This window comes from Balaenoptera acutorostrata, chromosome 1 (genome assembly GCF_949987535.1).
Source record: "Balaenoptera acutorostrata chromosome 1, mBalAcu1.1, whole genome shotgun sequence".
In the NCBI taxonomy this organism is placed as follows: Eukaryota; Metazoa; Chordata; class Mammalia; order Artiodactyla; family Balaenopteridae; genus Balaenoptera; species Balaenoptera acutorostrata.
This window is the reverse complement of record NC_080064.1, coordinates 109,146,869-109,167,119: the sequence shown is the minus strand read 5'-3', so window position 1 is coordinate 109,167,119 and position 20,251 is coordinate 109,146,869. Positions and strand designations below refer to the sequence as shown.

The window sequence follows — 20,251 nt, the reverse complement described above, 5'->3', positions numbered from 1 at the left end:
GAAGCCACTAAATTGTGAGTTTTTGAGTGACGGGAGCAAATTCATGTATTTGAACACACTGACAGCAGAGTGGATGATGAAGCGGAGGGGAGTAGTAGTAATGGGTGTGAGCAAGAGTGGTGGGTTGCAGATAGGCCAGAGGAGACAGTTCCAAGAGACACTTAAAAGATGGAATTGGTCAAGCCAGGTGATTAATTGAAGATGAAATATAAAGAACAGTAAATATTTCACAGATTTCTGATTAGGCTACTAAGCAGATGGGTGAGGCTGTTCTTCAAGTAAGTGAACATAGAAGGAGGGATTTTTGTTTCTTTCCTGTTGTGTTTTGTTTTGTCCTTTTTTGATAGGACATGGTGAGTGTGATGTCTGGGTGGTTGTGGTGCATGAAGTGATAAGCAGGGTGAAGCTACACAGCTGTACACTGAGCTACTGGACAAAGAATTGGGGAAGGTTGTTGAACAAGATGGGTATTAAGAGAGGGATTACGTGCCGATTCCTAAACTACTTGAACCTTCGTATTTCTTTTCTTGTATTTCCCCATCTGTGAAACGAAAGTAGAAACAGCCATGGTAGCATAAAATAATCAGCTGTGTGTGTGGCAGCCTTAAGACTGGAAAACAAGGAAGGGACATTGTTTTTTCCTCTTTGCAGAGCTGGTCTTCATGGGTCTCTTGTTTTGTTTTCTTCCCTCTCCCTTCCACTGCACTCCTTCCTCTCTCTCACCTCCTGCAACTCTAGGGTGGAGAGTTCAGAAGAGCCTGTGTATGAGAGCCTAGAAGAATTCCATGTTTTCGTCCTTGCCCATGTGCTTAGGAGGCCCATAGTCGTTGTGGCAGACACCATGCTGAGGGACTCTGGCGGGGAAGGTGAGTCAGTCAGTCCTCACTGTACCCTGAGCAGCCCTATCTGCAGAGCCTTGGGCTAAGCACTGGAAGGAGGGCAGGAAAGGGGTTATATAGACCCTTGGGGAAAAAACAAGGTATAAATTAGAGCAAGGCAAAATTCTCATGAGATTCAGAGTAAAGCAGCTGAGGTTAATTGATGTGGCTTCTTAGGAAAAAATTATTAAACATGGGTTGGAATGAGGGGGGGGCTCAATTGGCAGAGTTGGGTGGAGGGATTTCCCACTAGGCAAGAATATAGCCTTAATAATAACCTCCGTGGTTTCCTGCAGCATTCGCCCCTATTCCCTTTGGGGGAATCTATCTGCCCTTGGAGGTTCCAGCCAGCCAGTGTCACCGCTCCCCTCTGGTGCTCGCCTACGATCAGGCCCACTTTTCTGCACTTGTGTCCATGGAACAGAAGGAGAATGCCAAGGAACAAGGTGCGGAATGCAGTGTCTGTGTCTCTGGTGTCTTTTGGTCTGCTTTATTTTCACTTCGAAAAACTGAAATGAGAGAGAATGTAGGAGGAAAGAATTAAGTGACATGCAAGCTCAGACAGTGCATGTTGATACGGTTTTACTAAGCTATAAGATATACAGAGGTTTTAAAATTAAAAAAAAAAAAAAAGGTTTGGAGAAAAACACAGCCTGTATTCCTGCTCTGGAGTAAAGAGCTTATACAGTAAGCTCATAGTACCTTCCAAATGATGCTTTGCTATATTTGTCTTGATAATGACTTTGAATTCCCTGAATCTCCGTTAACTGGCAAGAACATCATGGGTGCTAGCTGACTGGTGGGAAGTCATGGAGATTAGTGGCCTAAATTGTGTGCTGGGTTACAAGGGAAAACCTGCCTGTTAAGTTTTTAAATGCTAAGGTAATTCACATGTTACGAACTGAGAAGTGACTGCAGTTAGAGACCTTTGGTATGGTTCAGCCTCCTTTTCACTGAAGTCAGTCTGTGTTCAGTTGCCTTCCTCTCTTCTCAAAGAGACTCCTTGATCATGTTTCTTTCCTTCCCAGCTGTGATCCCACTTACAGATTCAGAGCATAAGCTGCTGCCCTTGCACTTTGCTGTGGACCCTGGAAAGGGCTGGGAGTGGGGCAAAGATGACAATGACAATGTCCGATTGGCCAGGTGAGGCAAGCCTAGCCTTTCTATCTGCTTTGTAGCTGCGATCTCTTCCACATACGATGTCCGTCTCCCGGGGACTTTTCCTCAGCTCAGAGGCAAAGACAGTCGCATCCTAGTTCCAGTGTCTTTGGGAAGATGGAGAGGAGGGAGACAGATTGGGCACCAGGACTCTTGCAGCTGCCTTTTCTCCCTGTGAAAGACAAGGGAATCCTGGGATCTCCTTACAGTATGAGGAGTGTTCATGCAGAATCCCCAAAACAGTGATCAGAAAATCAAGATGATCAAATCACACTTCTCCCAGCCCAAATGAGAAGGGTTTTAAATAGCTGACCAAAACAGTTTGCTCTGGGCTTTTGCCTTTCTGGAACTTAAACAGCAAGAAAAATATGTTCTCCGCCCCCCTGCCACCTCCCAGAAGTTGGCTTCCTCTTGCCTCCAAACTTCCCATAAGAGCTTACGAATGTAAAAGCTCCTCCCTTACCTCTTAGCCAGTGCCGCCTTCTTCGGGCTCCTAAAACTGAACCCAACTGAGACGGTTTGATTTAAAAACCCAGCGTTTATGGCTTTTTAAATAAGTTCTCACCTAATTATGAAAAGCTCCTTATGAGTAATACTTACAGCAACAACAATAATAGTGGCTGCTGTTTAGGAAGTATTTCCTAGTTTCCAGACACTGTGCTGGGCCCTTTTCAAATACTATTTTAATCTTCACAGCAACCTTGCAGGATAGATATTATTATCTATACCCATTATCAACCCCTCCCTGGGTTTCAGGGAGGTTGAAGTGACTTGCTCAAGGTCATAAAGCTTAGTAATTGGTGGAGCCCTAATTCAAACTCAACCCTGAGTTCCCAGCCATGTAGCCCTCTCCCACCCTACCTCCCAAATGGATTACACTGCTCTGCTTTTTAAAGGTCACAGTATTTTGAAATTCTCTTTTTCTCCTTTTCACAGTGTAATCCTGTCCCTAGAGGTCAAATTGCATCTGCTGCATGGCTACATGAATGTGAAGTGGATCCCAGTGTCCTCGGATGCACAGGTGAGGACTCCTACCACCCCACCCTTGCATGTCCTCATTTTCATGTCAGGGAGAACAAGGAAATCTGGTGGTGGTTCCTTCTGAGTCTCTTCTGAGTAGTGGCTTATGATTCAAGGTTAGGAATAACTAGAAAATATCAGATAAATTCCAAACGACACTTTTTCCTGCCTTTCTACCTGTTAGTGCCCTTTGTTTTCTATATCTTCTCACCAGCCAGGCTCTTCTTTCTGATACTAAAACACATTCTTCAAGAAAAGTTTTCTGAACTTTTTGGTGAACTTGAGATTGTTATTACTTTGTTCCAAGCCCTCTGTACATAGACCTCTGTGTTGGGCACCAGAGGAGACAGAATAGCTTAAAGAGCTCCTGATATGGTAGGTTCTGAGGATGTCATTATTATCCACAGAACAGGAACACAGGAGCAAGGGCCAACTGATGGACTCCAGTGCTGAATGTCTAGAACTTGAGGGGATGCAGAATGGTTAAGACTTGGGGTGGTTATTCAAGACTTCCTTGAGATTAATTTTGAGCAGAATTTGGCATAGAGAAATTTATAATAAAGGCCATTCTAGTGTCTATAGAATATTCTCCCTCCTCACCCAGAGGCCATGTATTTGTATAGTTGTTCATTATTCTAGAAGAGCAAAATCCAGGCTTCATTTTGGTATCTCCTTATTACAGAAGGGCATCAAATTGCAGGGGGTGAGATAAAAGTTAGATATTAGATACCTCTTTCCCTGGTTCATGGGAGAGCTGATGAGCTGGGGAAGGATAGTGCCTTCCTGGGTGACCCTTCCCCTGTCATGACAGCAACCCTTCTCTGGAACTAGGCAGTCACTCCAAGGAAGGAGTTCATAGGGGTGTTACCACCCCTCTTCCACATGGCTAATTCCTATAGCAACAGCTGCAGGGAGCCCTGTGAGCCAGATGGATGGGCTGGAGGTTCCTGGGGGCTTCCCTCAACCCAGACCAACGGGATAACTGTCAGTCACGTTCTTTTTTTTTTTTTAATTAAAAAAAATTCTTTTTAATTGAAGTATAGTTGATTTACAATGTGGTGCCAATCTCTGCTCTACAGCAGAGTGACTCAGTTATCCACATATAGACATTCTTTTTTAATATTCTTTTCCATTATGGTTTATCACGGGATATTGAATATAGTTCCCTGTGCTATACAGTAGGACCTTGTTGTTTATCCATGCTATATCTGTCAGCCACGTTCTTGTCTCTTCCAGGCTCCCCTGGCCCAGCCTGAGTCCCCGACAGCCTCAGCTGGAGATGAGCCCCGGTCCACTCCTGAGTCTGGGGAATCAGACAAGGAGTCAGTTGGCAGCAGTTCTGCCAGCAATGAGGGCAGCAAGCGGAAAGAGAAGTCGAAACGAGATCGGGAAAAGGACAAGAAAAGAGCAGATTCTGTGGCTAACAAACTGGGCAGCTTTGGCAAAACCTTGGGCAGCAAGCTCAAGAAGAACATGGGAGGCCTGATGCACAGCAAGGGTTCTAAGCCTGGAGGGATGGGAACAGGGTCGGGGGTAAGCAGTGGCACTGAGACACTGGAGAAGAAGAAGAAAAACTCACTGAAGAGTTGGAAGGGTGGCAAGGAGGAGGCAGCTGGGGATGGGCCTGTAACTGAGAAGCCCACATCTGAGTCTGTTGGTAATGGAGGGAGCAAGTATAGCCAGGAGGTGATGCAAAGCCTGAGCATTTTGAGGATTGCAATGCAAGGGGAGGGGAAGTTTATTTTTGTTGGAACCCTGAAGATGGGTCACCGTCACCAATATCAGGAGGAGATGATCCAACGCTACCTTTCTGATGCTGAGGAGAGATTCCTGGCAGAGCAGAAGCAGAAGGAGGCAGAGAGGAAGATCATGAATGGAGGGGTAGGGAGTGGGCCTCCTCCAGCCAAAAAGCCAGAGCCAGATGGCGGGGAGGAGCTGCTGACTGCTCCTCCAGCAGAGTCCAAGGCGGTGGCATTGTCTACTGGCTACCCTGGTGGCTTTACTATCCCTCGACCTTCTGGGGGTGGAGTCCACTGCCAGGAGCCCCGGAGGCAGATGGCAGGGGGGCCATGTGGGGGGGGCCTGCCACCATATGCCACCTTCCCCAGACAGTGCCCTCCTGGGCGACCCTACCCCCATCAGGACAGCATCCCTTCTCTGGAGCCAGGCAGTCACTCCAAGGATGGAGTTCACAGGGGTGCATTGTTACCACCCCACTTCCGCGTGGCTGATTCCTATAGCAACGGCTACAGAGAGCCCCCTGAGCCAGATGGATGGGCTGGAGGTCCCCGGGGGCTTCCCCCAACCCAGACCAAATGCAAACAACCGAACTGCAGCTTCTATGGACACCCTGAGACAAACAACTTCTGCTCCTGCTGTTACAGGGAAGAACTGAGGAGAAGGGAACGTGAACTGGGTGGGGAGCTGCTGGTGCACAGGTTCTGAATGGGGAAACCTTGGAGGGCAAGGGGGCTAAACAAAGAAAGTTAAGCTTAATTAATTGGCTCATAAGACCCAGCCCCCATGTTGATGGGGCAAATGCAGTAATGTTTGTGTGAGCCTGGCCAGAAACTTTTAAGTGTGTATGCTCTGGAGAGCTGCCAGGCTGGCAAGAGCAGGTCAGGGCTGGATGGTGCCTCAAGGGCTGTACTGGTCCTTTGCCCATCTTGACTTAATGGTACTGAGGAGGTACAAGGGGGAAAAGATGGTAATTCTGTGTCATAACCCCTTGGGTCCATCCCAGGACCTAAGGGAAAGTGTAAGGGAAGATTTGATGTGAGGGGGTGGGGAGGTGGGCAGAAGTCTGGGGGAGGAACTGGCAAAGGAGGTTCTCAGTCAATAAAAGAGAAAACAGACCAAAGTTCTTTTAGGTTGGAAAAAAGCACATGGTGGTGGAGTTGCGAGTGTGGAGGGAAACTGGGAAATTAGTCAAATTTGCTACTGAGTTGAATTAAGGTAGAAATTTAGTGTCGGATAAATTTTTCCTCCTGAAGGATCTGGAAAGACAAGGCAGTAATGTGTGCTTATGGATGCTTATTAGGAGGGGGCTGGCTTAAATCAGTTTAGTGAGATGGGAAAGGGAGGAACTTAAAAGGGGAATCTTCTTCCTCTTGAGTTTGATTTCCTTCTAAACAGCCATCTGTCATCCCTTCTAGTTCGAGAGGAGATTGCCAATTGCCCCCTATCTTTTTCTCATCCTTTTTGAGGGCTGAGCTAAGAAGGTTGTGATTTTTTTTTAAGACTTTAATTTTCTTAAAAAACAACAACAACAAAAGAAGTTCCCTCTGGGGAAGGCAAGAGAATGATGTGAAGAGCAGCTGTGTGTGTTGAATTTTCTCCAGGTGAATTGGTGCAGAGGTGATCTTTTTTTAACTACTAGCAATAACCACATGTTGGGGTTTGAGTGCGCCTTGGGAGAGGGGTGGGAGGAGGACAGACTTTTGGCCAGACTGTTTCAAACAAAACCAAAAACCTAAATAGAGCACTACCATCCTCTGCTGCTGTGCTTCTGTAGAAAGCAACTTATTTTTTGGAATTTTTTTTTTTTAAAAGAAAAGAAACAAAACGACCCCAGCAAGCAAAAACATTAAAAAAAATTTTTTTTTTTCCTCCTATTTAAGTGATTCTTTCTCCTTCCTCTCTACTTTTGGAGAATGAACTTAACATCCTGGCTTCTTTTGTTAAGCCATAACTGACCTTAATCTGTGGTTAGTTTATTAAAATAATAAAAATACTTTGTAAGAAGAGATATTTTTGATAATAGGACTGATGTTGAAATTTGGGGTAGGGGTTAGGGGCAATTTATAAAAAGGTAGAGAAATATATTTTAGTGAACTATAACCACAGATCACAGATTACTCCCAACGAGCTGATCTGTCTTTGGATTTCCCCCTTCCCCCGCCCCCCAACCCATCCTTTTTCCCGGAGGGTGGGAGTGGGTCTGTGGACACAGTAGGGGGGAGCTCCTTTGCATTTTGCACAAAGCACAAGTCTGGACAGCCTATGCTCTGGCCAGCATCATTTCTAAGAGCTTTAAACTGGAGGACCTATCCTGGGCCAATTTTCCCTTTTCTTTAAATTTTTTTTTTCTGGGGGAAGAAAAAAACTCAACTATGCAATTGTATACACTCCTGGGTGCATATGAGGAAGGGGAATAAGTGTACTTAAGTGTCCAGAGTGTTAATTGGGGCTATTTTTCTGTATTTGGATTTCTCTTTTGAGGTATGTACTCATAAACCATCCTGTGGAATGTAATCCCCACATTTGATCCAAGGCAGACATGGGCTGGGTGTGCGCGTTAGGGGAACTCGTGTTTGCCCTGTGTTGCTTCTGCCCAATCAGGAAAGTTGTCATCCCATCTCCCCCTTGGTAACAAAGCCAGCCAAGACTGTCCTATTCATTGGAACTGCTCACAATTTAGAAAGTTTCCTTTCTCCTCAACAAACTTGAAAAGTCACTTATTTTCTAAATCTGATTGTTGATTTAATAATTTCCATGGCTGTTAATTCTTAGGCTTTTATATGAAAACAAACCTGGTGTTAAGGAAGCAATGAGGTCGAAGGAGATAGGTTCCAAAGGAGGGTATGTATATATTTCTGGGCAGGACTGGGACTAGTGTGAGACAAGCACGCCCCTCAGGTTCAAAACTTAAGGAGATACCAGAAACTTAGTAATCAAGATAAATACTGTTTTAATGCAGTATTTTAAAAAATTAATGCAAAAAAATCCATGATGAGCAAAATATCAGAATCTTAAAAAAGACAGAATCCAACAGGACTGGGGTTAGAGTGAGGGAAGGAACGCTGAATTGAGCAAGTACGGGTTGAATCCTGTCTTTATTTAAAATTTTGATACTTTATTCATTGTGGATTTTTTTACATTAGTTTTGATTTTCAAAATATACTGTGTTAAAATAGTATCTTGGTTACTGGGTTTTGGGGCACCCCTTAAATTTTGTGCCCAAAGTGAGTGCCTTGCTCACCTTACCCTGTTTCTGGGGTTAGAACAACACTGGTGAGACCACCACCTTATGAACTTCGTCCCCTAACATGCACCCAAACAACAGGTGGCTCAAACTCACACCGAGAATTTGCATAGCTCACCTAGCTTTCCCATAGGCATCCATCTATATCATAGGATTTTGGCCTGGACCAATAGAAATGGAAACAGACCAGGGACTTTCCCAGAGAATAAAACCAGGAAAGTTGATTCTCCACTGGACTGCTGTGTTTGGATTTGATCTGTTACTAGATTCTAGTTAATACTTCTGTTTTTAAAAACTGAGGACAAATGAACAAAAACGGAAACCTTGTGTCATGTTTGCTTTTGTTCTGATTTATAAATGAACCAATCCCAATTGCTTTTGACTTCTTTTCAAATAAAAAAGGTGGAAATTCTGGTGGGTGGCCTAGGGGTGAATATGGTAAAATAGGGCTTTATTTAGGCCCTCTAGCTTTTTCATTAAGAAATAAATTTCTTTTTTTTAATTTGGGAAGGTAACTATTTATTGACACATTAAAAAAAAAAAAAAACACCCTCTCTATTCTAAAGATGAGGGACCCTGAGTCAATGGATGTTTTTCCATAGGGATGAGTAAAGTTTGTTTTGCTTCATCCTTTGAGAGGGCTGTGGAATGGGAGGGTGGTGAAAAAATAATGCCTGCAAAATGAAGACAGACTCTGGTTGGTTTATGGTATTTGGGGAGGATGAGGGGGTGGAAGAGGCAAGCTCATGCAATTACTGTGTTGGGGAAAAGGGAGGAGAAGGGTACATGATGTGCACTCAAAATGAGCCAAATTCCTTAGTTAAGGAGGGTGTGGGTGAAGGGGGGAGGCAGACCCCTCAACCCTAGTTGAGGGATGATATCATCTCTCAGGCTTAAATAAGTGCACCTAGTTCCTTTAATCCAGGCACTGGGGAACCTACTGAGGTTTTTATTGGAGAGGGAAGATTTTTCAGGGCTCTTATTTTTCCCCTTTTGATTTAAGACAGTGCTACCACTCCACCCTACGTTCTCCATCTCAGCCCTGATGGAGCAAGTATACTATAGGAGAGGCCTCCAAATTCCTCCCTTAATCTATGCTGGTTTTATTGAGAGTTACAAGATTTAACCAAACGTTTTTCTTTCACACTGGATTCTACCACAAAAGTAAAAGATTATATTAAAAGTTTTTTGTTTTTTTTTTGTTTTTTTTTAAAGATTCAGTCTCTTTATGGAGTGCGGATGGTGTTTAACTCAGTGCTGTACAGGGCCTGGAGGGAAGTTCCTTCCCTCTCCTGTTGGCTGTTTCTTCTCAAGTGAAACTAAAGCTCACAGACCAACACAACAGAAATTAGCAATGACTTTTTATTGCATATTTGGGAATGATACTGAGCTGAAAAGAATGGAGCTGGTTCTGAATGACTTCTGAGAACCTAGCTTTTGCTATTCTTACTACTTTCTAAACAGCCACATGTCCAAGGTTCCAGTCACATTTTATCTTTCCCAATAAAGAAGGTTCAAGGATAATTGTCCCCAGTTACTCAGACACCTCTGGACTCTGTGTCCTCTTCTTTCTCTAAGGAGTCAGTGCCCCAGACACACAACCACAGGTGAGAAGGCAGAATCAGAAGCCCCTTCTCGGCCTGGAATCACCTGCACCCCAGATTTTTCTAATTTCCTTTTCCCTCCAGGCCCTTCAACAACAGATTCAGTGACTCATGTAGGCAGTCTGTCTCTTTCACTTTGTAGATACCTGGTCTGCAAATTACAGGCTGTTTTGCCCCCTGAACTTAAGTTGACTAGCAAAATATCATGACATCCCCCATGGAGACTTTCTCCATGCCACCTCCCTTCACTGGCCACTTGGGTAAGGGGCAGTAGAAAAGAGAAAGGGAAGCTGGCTGACAGTGGCGCAGAGAGGAGCGGGGGTGGGGAGGACCTTGGCCTCTTTTCTGTGCTTATAACTGGATCTGTGACTCATCTTGTGAGTCACTCAGCTCCACCTCCTTCCTCTAGCTGCCCCTCCCAGCAGCCTTCACTCCTGGCACAAACCTGCAACCAGACCAGGATTCTGAAAATGGAAAAATCTGATACAGCCCCTTGCCTCTTCACCCTTCCTTTCATCCACTAAACCTCTACTGGGTGTGTGTAGAATGGACAGAGGGGGTCCTCCTGTTACTTAACCCTCAGCTGCTGCCCCCTTTGCATTCCTGGTTAGGTGCTGATCCAAGTCACCCATCTTTTTTCTGCCTCTGACCTTCCACCATTCCCCTGATGTTTTTTCTCTGTATTCCTCTGCTGCTCCTACACCTCAAGTATTAAAGAATAGAATGAGGCTCTTGAATGAAGGGTGGTGGGGAGAAGGAAAGTGGTTAATGGATTTTGAAACTGTGGTACACAGCTCTTCCTATTGCCACAGACCTTGGGAAATATTTTCTTCCCCCCAAGAGATTGAGTCTGATAGAATGCAGGTGGGGGTGGCGGGGCTTGGTAGCTTTTAAGACTTCTAGAATCAGGCTTCTGGGCTACCTTCCTAGCAGGTGTATGCCTCTCTGTTCCAGACTGACTCCCTGCCTCGGAATATCTTCACTATTTCCACGGTTGCAGCCAAGACAGGGAACTTTTAAAGCTGAGGCCGGAAGGGTGTGTGTGCTGGGGGGGAAAGAGAGAGTTGTCACTGGAAAACTGGGGCCCCCACCTAAGAATTGCTGCCTCTGTACAAACTCAAAATCAATAAAACAGCAGCTCATGAATTCATTACTTTGTATTTTATTTTCTGTCTTTTTCATACCTAAAGGTAGATTTTTGCATTCCTACCCCCAGTCACCATCGCCTACAGTTCCTTTACTTCCCTCCTAGTGCCCTCCCCACCCATCTTTGCTTCTTGGGTTGCAAGGGGGAGGGTGGGGGGATGGGACTGTTGCACTTAACAGAGGTTTCCAACCCTCAGCCTTCAAAGTCCTTAACATGAATCATTAACTTGGAGATCTGATGTCTGGGCTGGAGGGAGGGCTCCTGTACCTGGAATGGGCTCTAGTTTCCAGCTGGTTGGTGGTGTGTGTGTGTGTGTGTGTGTATGTGTGTTGGATTAAGTGGTAAGATCTTTTCCTTGGGCCTCCCACCCCCACCACCAGAACTTGCATGTAAACATACCTGTACCTGTGTCTGTATCCTGCAGATGTTTCAATTTCTCTCCCTACTTTTCCACTGGACCCTTCACATGAGATATGTTTCATGCTCTCTGGAGAAGGATACACAAAAACACTTTAACTCACCCCCCTCCCTAATTCCCTCCCCAGGCAAAAATCCCCTGAGGGCCAATTTCCATTAATAAATTTCTTCTCAACCACTTCTGTTAGGTCTGTAAGGGGAGGCAGCAAGGAAGTCTGCACTGCTTTAACATTCTCCCCACCCCCACCCCCTTTAAGAAGACAAAAAAACAAAAACAGCTTCCCAGGGAAGCCATCAGTGAGAGTCCAGAGAAGTGGCCCAATGATTCCAGTTTAATACTTGGCATTACTGCTCCCCTCAAACAGTCTCCAATGCTCATGAACAGGAAGACAATAGGATCTGGGTTTGGGGTAAAGCAGGGAATCTGGGTATTTTCTCACTTCCCCATTTTTTCCTCACCTTTCTTAGGCTCCTCCACTTCCTCTCCACTTTTCCAAAATTGTGTGTATTCTCCTTTAAGGGGCTGGGCATCTCTCCCGCCCTCTCCAGAGTCGACTGAAGTTTCCGAGGAGCCTTCTCTAGCTGGGCTGGACACACCTTTCAAAAGACCCCAAAGCGTGCTCCTTGCACCTCAAATGCTCCTTTCCCTTGAATCTCCCTCCTGCCCCTCTCCCTGACTTCCCTCCTCCCATATACAAGATTCAGCCTCTCCCCAAGGGGCTTGAGCATCCTCGAGGTTTCCCACCCTTGACGGCTCCATCCCCGGATGGAGCCAGAGAAATGTGGTGGGGGGGCCGGGGCCAGAGTTTCAACGTCGCCCCCCAGAAGGAGGAGCCAGAGATGGGGGTAAGGAGAGGAAACGGGCTTGCGCGCGAGGGGGGGCGTTGGCAAGAGGGTGTGAATGGGAATGGTGTGGAGAAAGAGGGAAGAAAAGGATCTAGAGGAGGAGGAGGGTGTGTCTCATATCAACCTCAGTTGATGGAGCTTGGTCTTTTTTGCAGTCTCAAGTTCATTGTCTCATTATCCATTAACCAGCCCCTCCCTTAACTACCTGCCAACCCCCCCGTGCTGAGCTCCCCACAGCCACTGATCTCAGTTTCTCCTGAGTGTCTGAGTGTAGGCCTCCAGAAGTGGTTGCTGAAGTAACCCCAGACCCCAGGATTGGAGAGGCCTAGGGATTAACCCTACACCCTTCGCAGCTCTCTGGACCAAAGTCTGTCCAGGGGAGTGGGATGCCAGAGCCCAGGAGTCATCAGCTTGGCAGCTGCCTGGCCTCTGGATGCCTCCCAGGTAATAATGCCCTTCCAATACTTCTGATCTCCAAAGACTCCCCCAAATTTCATGCTCCTCAGACCTTGTTTCAAACCTCACCAAAGGTACCTCTGTACTCCTCTCCTGGCTCAAAGTGCTTCTGCCTGAGGTTTGCTCTCTTCTCTGTCCAGGGCTGGCTGGGAGCTTGGACCCTGATGGTCCCTCTGTTTTCTTGACCCTGTTACTCCTCTTCTCATTTACTTATTCAATAAATATTTGAGTGCCTACTATGTCCCAGGCACTTTCTAGGCTCTAGAGTAAAAGAATATAAATTCTCTCCTCCTAAGCTTTCATTCTAGTGGGGCTAGGGGAGGATCTTAATCTTCCCTCTTTAGATTCTCCTGTCTGAGAGGAGTGGGTGTATACGAGTGTGTGCAACACTGGGAACAGTCATAACCTGGCTTCCCTTCTTGCCCTGCAGGGGAGCAGATCCTAGCATGGGCCCCAGGGGTGAGGAAAGGGCTGGAACCTGAACTGCCTGGAACCCTGATCTGCAGCAACCTGAGAGTCACCTTCCAGCCCTGTGGATGGCAGCGGAGTGAGGTGAGAAGGTTAGGGCAGTGCAAAGGACAACTAGTGGGAAGTGGGTAGGGGAGTCTAGAAGATGGAGATAAACATTACAGGAAGTGAGAAAGTGAGAGTTATGCTTAAGGGCTGTCTTCTGAGAGTATCAGGGATTGTCCATGGGGACTATCTCTAGGGAGGTTAGGGCTGCCAAGGTAGGACAAAGAATGAGACTTCAGATGTCTTTAGCATCAGTTCATGTGCTTCCTCTAGGAGACTCCCCTGAGCAGTGAGTATGATTTTTCCCTGGCCAACATTGGGCGATTAGAGGCTGGTAAGTGTGGGAGTTTGGTGAAGGGGCTCACTGGCGGTGTCGGAACCCCTCCTCATCCTTCCTTTATTTTCAGACGACAGCCTGAGTGGATGGGTGGGATGGGCTGGAAGAGTTCCTCCTAGAGGGACCCTGATCCATGGCTATACCGCTCTCTAACTCTTGACTTCAGTGAATGGCCTGTCCCGAGTCCAGCTCCTCCGTCCCGGGTCCCTGCTTAAATTTATTCCTGAGGAGATTCTGATTCATGGCCAAGACTTCCGGCTACTCAGAGTTGGTTTCGAGGCTGGAGGACTAGAGCCACAGGCCTTTCAGGTAAGAGGCCTCCAGCCCAAGGACCCCTCTTCCCCTTAGAACCTTGGCATCCTTTCCCTGGAAATTCCCAATAGTCCCCTGTCTCCCAAGATCCCTCTCATCATTCTCTCTGCTTCTCTCCTCAAGGAGTGACTAAAATGATAGTATAGTGAGAGTAAAAGGCCTGAATTCTAGCCCAGCTCTGCCAATTATCAGGAGTGTAACTGCGGACAAGTTTCTGCCTTTGAAAAACAGGGAGGGTTGCATAAGATTATCCCCAAGATTCCTCCCAGAATTACCATTCTGTCATTCTGTGGTCCTAAATGAGTCCCCTGACTCCAGTCCCCATGACCTGTGGAAGCTCCCTTCGTTGGGGATTGCCTTCGCTTTTCTTCTCTATTGGCGGCAAAGACAGTGGAGCAACACATGAGCCCTATTTCCTTCTTTTCACTTCAGTCTGAGACAAAGGATGGGATGTCCTTTCTTCTACAGGTGACCATGGCCATTGTCCAAGCCAGAGCTCAGAACCGTCAAGCCCAACAGTATGCAGGGATAACCCTGAGCAAGGCTGGTGAGTGTGGGGGCTTTAGGATAAGGAAAGGGTAAAGAGTCTGAAAAAGCAGAAGCTGGCTGAAGACAAAAGAGCTGAGCTGGCTCTGGTTCCTCTTCCTCCTCCTCTGTGCCTCCCTCCTGCCCTAGGCCAGAGTTCTGTTTCCAGAAAACCACCTATTCCCCTCTTGGAGACATCAGAAGACTGGGAGATTGAGCGGAAAAAGCAGGGGGCCAGGGGCTGGAGGCTCAGCACTGTCAACGAGAGGTTCGACGTAGCCACCAGGTGATCCCCCAGTCCACCCAACCCCTGCTGCCCCCTCAATCTTCCCACACTTCTCCGATCCTCTAAAACTAGGACTTCCCACAAACTCCAGCCTCCTAGGACATCCGCAAAGCTATCCCCTTTAACTCCCAGATCTCTAAACTTGAGATCCCTTGGAATGATCCCCTCCCAAGCAGCTTCCTTGTAATAACAGGTTTGCATTATAATGAGGTCACTGAGCCAAGCTGTGACATAACTCTCAATTTCACAGCCTCCCCCGTTACTTCTGGGTCCCTAATCGAACTCTGGACAGTGAGGTCAGGAGAGCATTTGGCCACTTCCATCAGGGCCGTGGACCGGTCAGTGTGAGGGTGAGGGTAACGGTTGGGAATCAGAGGGTCGTGGGAGGTTACGGGTCATTGTGGAGGGAGGGGATCCCTGTGAGGTCAGTGTGGAGGCAAGGGTAGGGTGGGGCTAGGAGTTTCTCCCTCAATGATCCTTCTCTCATCCACGTGAAGCGCCTGTCCTGGCATCACCCTGGGGGTAGTGATCTTCTCCGCTGTGGCGGCTTCTATACAGCCAGTGACCCCAACAAGGAGGATATCAGGTGAGGGGAGGTTTGATGAGAAGAATCAAGCGTTAGATATTCAGGGCAGACACCTTCCCTTACTTTCTGACTCTCTCCCCTCCAGAGTAGTGGAGTCGATGCTCCAGGCTGGGCATTCAGACGTTGTTCTGGTAGACGCTATGGATGAGCTCCCCAGTCTTGCAGATGTCCAACTTGCCCACCTGAGGCTGAGGGCCCTCTGCCTGCCTGGTGAGATAAACTTTGACCCCTTACCCCATCTCTAGGTCTGCTGACCCTAACCTGGTTTACCCTTTTGCCTGCTATGGATGAGTACCCCTTCAACCCAATGATTCTTAGTTTTCTACTCAACTCCCATCTCCCACAGACTCACTGATTTCCTGTCTTCTTGACCCCAAGATATTCTTTTTTTTAAAACAGCTTTATTGAGATATAATTTATGTACCATAAAATTCACCCTTCACCCATCTTAAGTGTACAATTCAATGCATTTCATTGTATTTACAATGTTGTACAACCATCGCTACAACTTAATTGTAGCAACCTCATAGCCATTTATAGTTACTTCTCATTCCTATCCCAGACCTAAGCAACCACTACCCAACTTATTATTAACCCTTCTTAATTCTGGATCCTGAACCCCCAGTTCTCCTGATCTCTTTGCCCTTCTGACTCCTCTAACTCTCTCTCAGATTCATCTGTGGCTGAGGATAAATGGCTCTCAGCTCTGGATGGAACACGATGGTTGGACTACGTCAGGTACTCCCTCTGACTCCTAAATGGTCTTCCATTAACTCTTCTCCTTGGTTCCCCAAGAAGACTGTTATTTGTTGCTCCTTAGAAGGAGAGGGGGCAGGAATTGGGAGTCTGTCTCTATTGTATCCCATGACCCATCATTCCCTTCCTCCAGGCTTGTTGTTCTCCCCTTCTCTTCCTCACCCACCCCTCCAGGTCTTGTCTTCGAAAGGCCAGTGACATCTCAGTCTTAGTGACATCCAGGGTTCGCTCTGTAGTACTTCAAGGTGAGTTTCTTGGGCCAACCCACTCCATTCCTCGTCTTTTTTCTTTACTCATCTGACTGGATTCTGCTCAGGGAGGGAGACCTATAAAGCTTCCTTGTCCCCTCCCAGTGCTAGCATCCTCTCGTTTTGCTAGGAACTACCCATCAGCTCTAACTCATCCTTCAGTGCTACCTCTGCCTCCCCACTAAGCTTGTGGTCCCTAACAGAGGGGTTCTCAGCCCTCTTTTCCTGTCCTTCCATCAGTGGATGGGGATTGGGGCTGGGATGGGAAGGAAAATGTGGAAGCTGGTTGGACATTTATGATTCTGCTTCCTACATGTGAAGCTGGGTATTTCTAACTCAGTGGAGTGTATGAAGTGAATCACTCAAAGTCTTTGTTTTCTCTTCACTTTTATGTGCCCTCTCAATCCTACCTACCCCAAACTTTCCCCCTCTGTGCTGCTCACTTCCTCTTGCCATGTTTCTTTTTCTCACTCTCTTTTGCCCTAGTTTCTTGCCCTTCCTTCTTTGTCCCTTATCCCTCTTTATCACCCAGAGCGCGGTGACCGTGATTTCAATGGCCTCCTCTCTTCACTCGTCCAGCTGCTTTCAGCCCCTGAAGCCCGAACACTGCTTGGCTTCCAATCGCTAGTGCAGCGAGAGTGGGTGGCAGCTGGACATCCTTTCCTGACCCGACTTGGGGGAACTGGGGCCAGTGAAGAGGTGAGAATGTTTGGGGAGGGTACTGGGAGAGTATTATTAAGAAGTACAGGGATGAGAAAAGTAAATAGTAAAATCCATCGGAGGTGAATTAGGTCCAAAGGGTTCTGAGGTTGGGCTAAGCTTGAAGGGAGACCCAGGTGAGTGAGGGACCACAACCCCCTACCTCAACTGAGATTTCCACTCCCTGACCTCCTTAGCGTCCTCTGTTCCTGTGCCCCTCATCCCGTTATTTTGTCATCCGCCCCATTTAGGTCCCCATAACCCCTTCCAACCTCTTTTAATTTCCCTCTTCTCAGGCCCCAGTGTTTCTCCTCTTCCTTGATTGCGTCTGGCAGCTCCTCCAGCAGTCTCCAGCTGAGTTTGAATTCTCTGAGTTCTTCCTTCTTGCTCTTCATGACAGCGTCAGGGTTCCCGACACCCTTACATTCTTGAGAGACACTCCCTGGGAGCGTGGAAAGCAGAATAGACAGGTCAGTGACTTCCATTTTTGACTTGTCTTTTTTTCCCCCCATTAAGAAGAACTCTCTGGGAGTTCCCTGGTGGGCTACTGGTTAAGATTTTGGGCTTTCACTCCCGTGGCCCAGGTTCAATCCCTGGCTGGGAAACTGAGATCCCGCAAGCTGTGCAGTGCGGCCCCCCCCAAAAAACCCACTACTCTCTGAAGTTTAGTCTTGATTATGAAAAGTGAGGTCTGTGGATGGGAAAGGGGGAGGTTGGTGCTCACTTTCAGGACTGGACTTTCACCCTGTATCTGATTCTTAAGAGATGAGAATTTCATGATTTCTCTCTAGACTTGGGAGAAGGATTATATATTTTTGTTTGTTTAACCATCCTTTTCTTGTTTCCTCTATCCAGTTCAACACCTATACACAAGTCTATACTGCGGGGTACTCCCAGCCCCCAGCTGGGAACTCTGTTAACCCACAGCTATCTGTCTGGGACTGGGACTTACGCTATAGCAAGGAACAGATACTACAATTCCATAATCCTGGCTATGACCCAGAACACTGCCCAGATTCCTGGCTCCCTAGACAGCAGGTGAGGTGTCTAAAGTTCCTAAATTCTTCCGACTCTCTCACAGGTTCATCCTACTAGATGAGAAGTGAAATGACACAGTGTCTGAGTTCCTCACTCCTCTTCTGTTAGCTGTCATTTATAGTCCCTGACTGTCCCCAGGAAGACAGAAATCCTAAAGTTAACATAAGGCATCTTTTTTGTCCTCCTCATCCTTATTAGTCTTCCTGTCTCACGCAAACATTTGTATGTTTCCCTAAAATCAACTTTAATCAGTCTTGAGGCCTAGTCTGAAGGCTAATAAGGAGAGCAGATAAAGAGTTCTCCGGGGGAGGCTTGTAGTTTGATCACACGTGCAGTGTTGAGTGGGTGGCAGCTGGACATTCCTTCCTGAGCCAGTTTGGGGAAACTGGGGTCATCAGTTTTCTAGGTTGCCAGTTGATTTCCCTTTCCTCCTTAGCCAAGCTTCATGGTTCCTGGGCCCCCCAGTTCTCTGTGGCTCTTCTCTAGAGGGGCCCTGACCCCCCTGAATCAGCTCTGTCCTTGGCGGGACAGTCCCTCCCTGCTGGCAGTCTCTTCTCGTTGGCTCCCTCGACCTGCTATCTCCTCTGAAAGCCTGGCTGATCAGGAGTGGGGGCTCCCCTCACATTGGGGAGCTTGCCCTTTACCCCCGGGGTTGCTGCTGCCTGGATATCTGGGACCCCAAATCAGGCTCTGGAGACGCTGCTACCTGAGGGGAAGGCCTGAGGTCCAGGTGAGAAGGAAAAACAGGGACTGGGAGTGGGAGAAGGGGTCTGACTGCTGAACCAGAAGTTCTAGGAGAAACCAGATGTTTCCAGGAGCTGGAAAGGGCTGGGGGTCTGGGAAGTGAGGTACCATTCTTGTTGGTATCAAACTGGATAGGTCTGGGAGTGTGGGGAAACTGCTTGCGACTAATATCAAGTGGAAACTAGGGCACAGTTGGAGGGGGAAAGAGAATTAAGGATGCCAGGAGCAGAGAGCTACAGCTAAAATAATATTCCTTTCTGCCTCTCTTCACCCCCTCCCCAGATGGGACTCGCAGCTCCCACGATCTCTGGCCTTCAGGCTGAGCTAGCCCATCTTCAGGAGTTATTAAGGAAATGGACACCAAGAATATCTCCTGAGGATCACTCCAAGAAAAGAAATCCAAATACCGTTCTCTCCCAGTCCCATTGAAATTGCTGGCTTTCTCATGGGCAGGGCAGAGGGTGGTCTGGGGTGAGGGAGAGTTTTGTCTAATCCTTCAATTTTTCTTACCTGGTCTTGCTGCCTCAGCTTTCATACACCAGCCCTTAAACAAGCTCACTGACTTGAGTTTCCATTGCAGATGGGTGGTGCTAACCTTGTCCAACTCTTACCCTGCCCTGCTTGGTTTAAATAGTTTCCTGTGATTTGAAGAATTAAGAAACAAACAAAAACAATCCAGAATAAGATCGCATCTTTTTTTCAGGGCAATGCCATCCCTTTTGGATACTGAGCTGGTAAATTGTGAGATCAGAGATACCATGTATCAGTGTCAACAAGATGGCCTACAGACCTCCTACTCACCTCCTCTTGCTGCTCCTTTAATTCCGATTTCTACTTCTTCCTTTACAGTTTTCTATGGGTATGGGAGACACCCTGTCTCTTCCAATTGTATATTTTTGTCGTGGCATTTCTATTTAAGGAGTTCATTAAAGCACAATATTTATACACGCTGCTGGCACTGTTTCTTGTGTCTGAATAAAGGAACCTAGGTAAGAGAGTGGTGGTGGGGGTGGGCGAAGGGGGTGTGACCCAAGAGAGGAAGGTACCGACCATATTATTACTAAGGAAATAAGGGGATGGGTCAGGGGAGGCTCTGCAGAATTCACAGGCAATTTGGGTTCTCTCTTCCGTGCAGATGGGGCAAAACACACCCAGACGTTGCTGGGCGTCAGGGTGCGCTCTGGACGTTGAGACGGAGGACTCTGGGCTTCAGTGTCAACGACCCTTCAGCTTTGCTATCACTCCACCTCTGAGACTCAGGTTCCCCTCACTCTCTATGCAATAACGCCTAGGCGAGCTCAGACCTTCCGCAATCCCCTCGCTGAGGAAAAACGAAATACCTCAAGCCCAGGCCGGGGCTGTGAGGTCGTATCTGTCCAAAGGCTGCGGGTCGGGGTGGACAGCTGCCTCCACGCCTTGCGTTAGGGGGTTCCTCAGCACACCCTTCTCTGGGAAACGAAAGAAGGCTACAAAATACATGAAAAGTGAAGTTTTGTTCTCTCAGGTTTTGAATTGACATTTCCGGGAGCAGTGTGACCCTTTAACGTCCAGCACTGCCTTAGGAAGGTCTGAGCGTTTCCGCTCGCCTGCCCCGCCCTAACAACTCCCAGAAGAACTTCAAACACCATCGCCTCTGCCGCTTCAAATATCAGCGGCTCCTAAGATGGCCGCGGCCGCTTCCGGCTCCTCCCCTGCCT

The 20,251-nt window shown here is 47.4% G+C and overlaps 2 protein-coding genes and 1 long non-coding RNA gene across 7 annotated transcripts in view; 2 read left to right on the top strand and 1 right to left on the bottom strand.

The window, feature by feature from the left end:
• OTUD7B (OTU deubiquitinase 7B) overlaps nt 1-10,794 on the top strand; it is a 57,487-nt gene extending 46,693 nt beyond the window's left edge. For all 3 annotated transcript variants that reach the window (XM_007177959.2, XM_057542688.1, XM_007177958.2), the window contains exons 8-12: nt 739-866; nt 1,175-1,324; nt 1,907-2,021; nt 2,973-3,057; nt 4,293-10,794. In XM_007177959.2, coding sequence (XP_007178021.2) covers nt 739-866; nt 1,175-1,324; nt 1,907-2,021; nt 2,973-3,057; nt 4,293-5,501 — 1,687 coding nt within the window. In that variant the 3' untranslated portion in view covers nt 5,502-10,794. The remainder of the gene's footprint in view (nt 1-738; nt 867-1,174; nt 1,325-1,906; nt 2,022-2,972; nt 3,058-4,292) is intronic.
• On the bottom strand, nt 1,290-11,808 carry LOC130707572 (uncharacterized). Its single transcript, XR_009007467.1, has 3 exons — nt 11,668-11,808; nt 11,191-11,278; nt 1,290-2,208 (listed from the first exon to the last, which is right to left on the bottom strand). It is a non-coding gene; the product is annotated as an uncharacterized LOC130707572 (long non-coding RNA).
• On the top strand, nt 11,777-19,526 carry MTMR11 (myotubularin related protein 11). Of its 3 annotated transcripts, none has more exons than XM_057542698.1 (17): nt 11,777-12,054; nt 12,408-12,498; nt 12,941-13,062; nt 13,297-13,312; nt 13,527-13,669; nt 14,141-14,219; nt 14,348-14,483; nt 14,734-14,833; nt 14,981-15,069; nt 15,155-15,279; nt 15,741-15,807; nt 16,000-16,070; nt 16,606-16,772; nt 17,069-17,242; nt 17,628-17,810; nt 18,247-18,540; nt 18,837-19,526. In XM_057542698.1, exons 1-17 carry the CDS (start codon nt 11,989-11,991, stop codon nt 18,981-18,983), a joined length of 2,070 nt encoding a protein of 689 aa, XP_057398681.1. In that variant the 5' UTR covers nt 11,777-11,988; the 3' UTR covers nt 18,984-19,526. The 3 variants fall into 3 exon arrangements, with proteins under 3 accessions (XP_057398681.1, XP_057398678.1, XP_007178018.2); XM_057542695.1 differs by having other exon boundaries at nt 11,778-12,054; nt 13,297-13,357; nt 18,837-19,525; XM_007177956.3 differs by having other exon boundaries at nt 11,779-12,054; nt 13,297-13,357; nt 14,734-14,821; nt 18,837-19,523.
• Nucleotides 19,527-20,251: the final 725 nt, after the last annotated feature.

Coding starts and splice junctions, on each gene's coding strand:
- MTMR11 (XM_057542695.1), top strand. CDS start 11,989: ATGTGGTGGGGGGGCCGGGGCCAGAGTTTCAACGTCGCCCCCCAGAAG. Junction 14,220..14,347: donor GATAACCCTGAGCAAGGCTG/GTGAGTGTGGGG, acceptor CTCCTGCCCTAG/GCCAGAGTTCTGTTTCCAGA. Junction 14,484..14,733: donor AGGTTCGACGTAGCCACCAG/GTGATCCCCCAG, acceptor TCAATTTCACAG/CCTCCCCCGTTACTTCTGGG.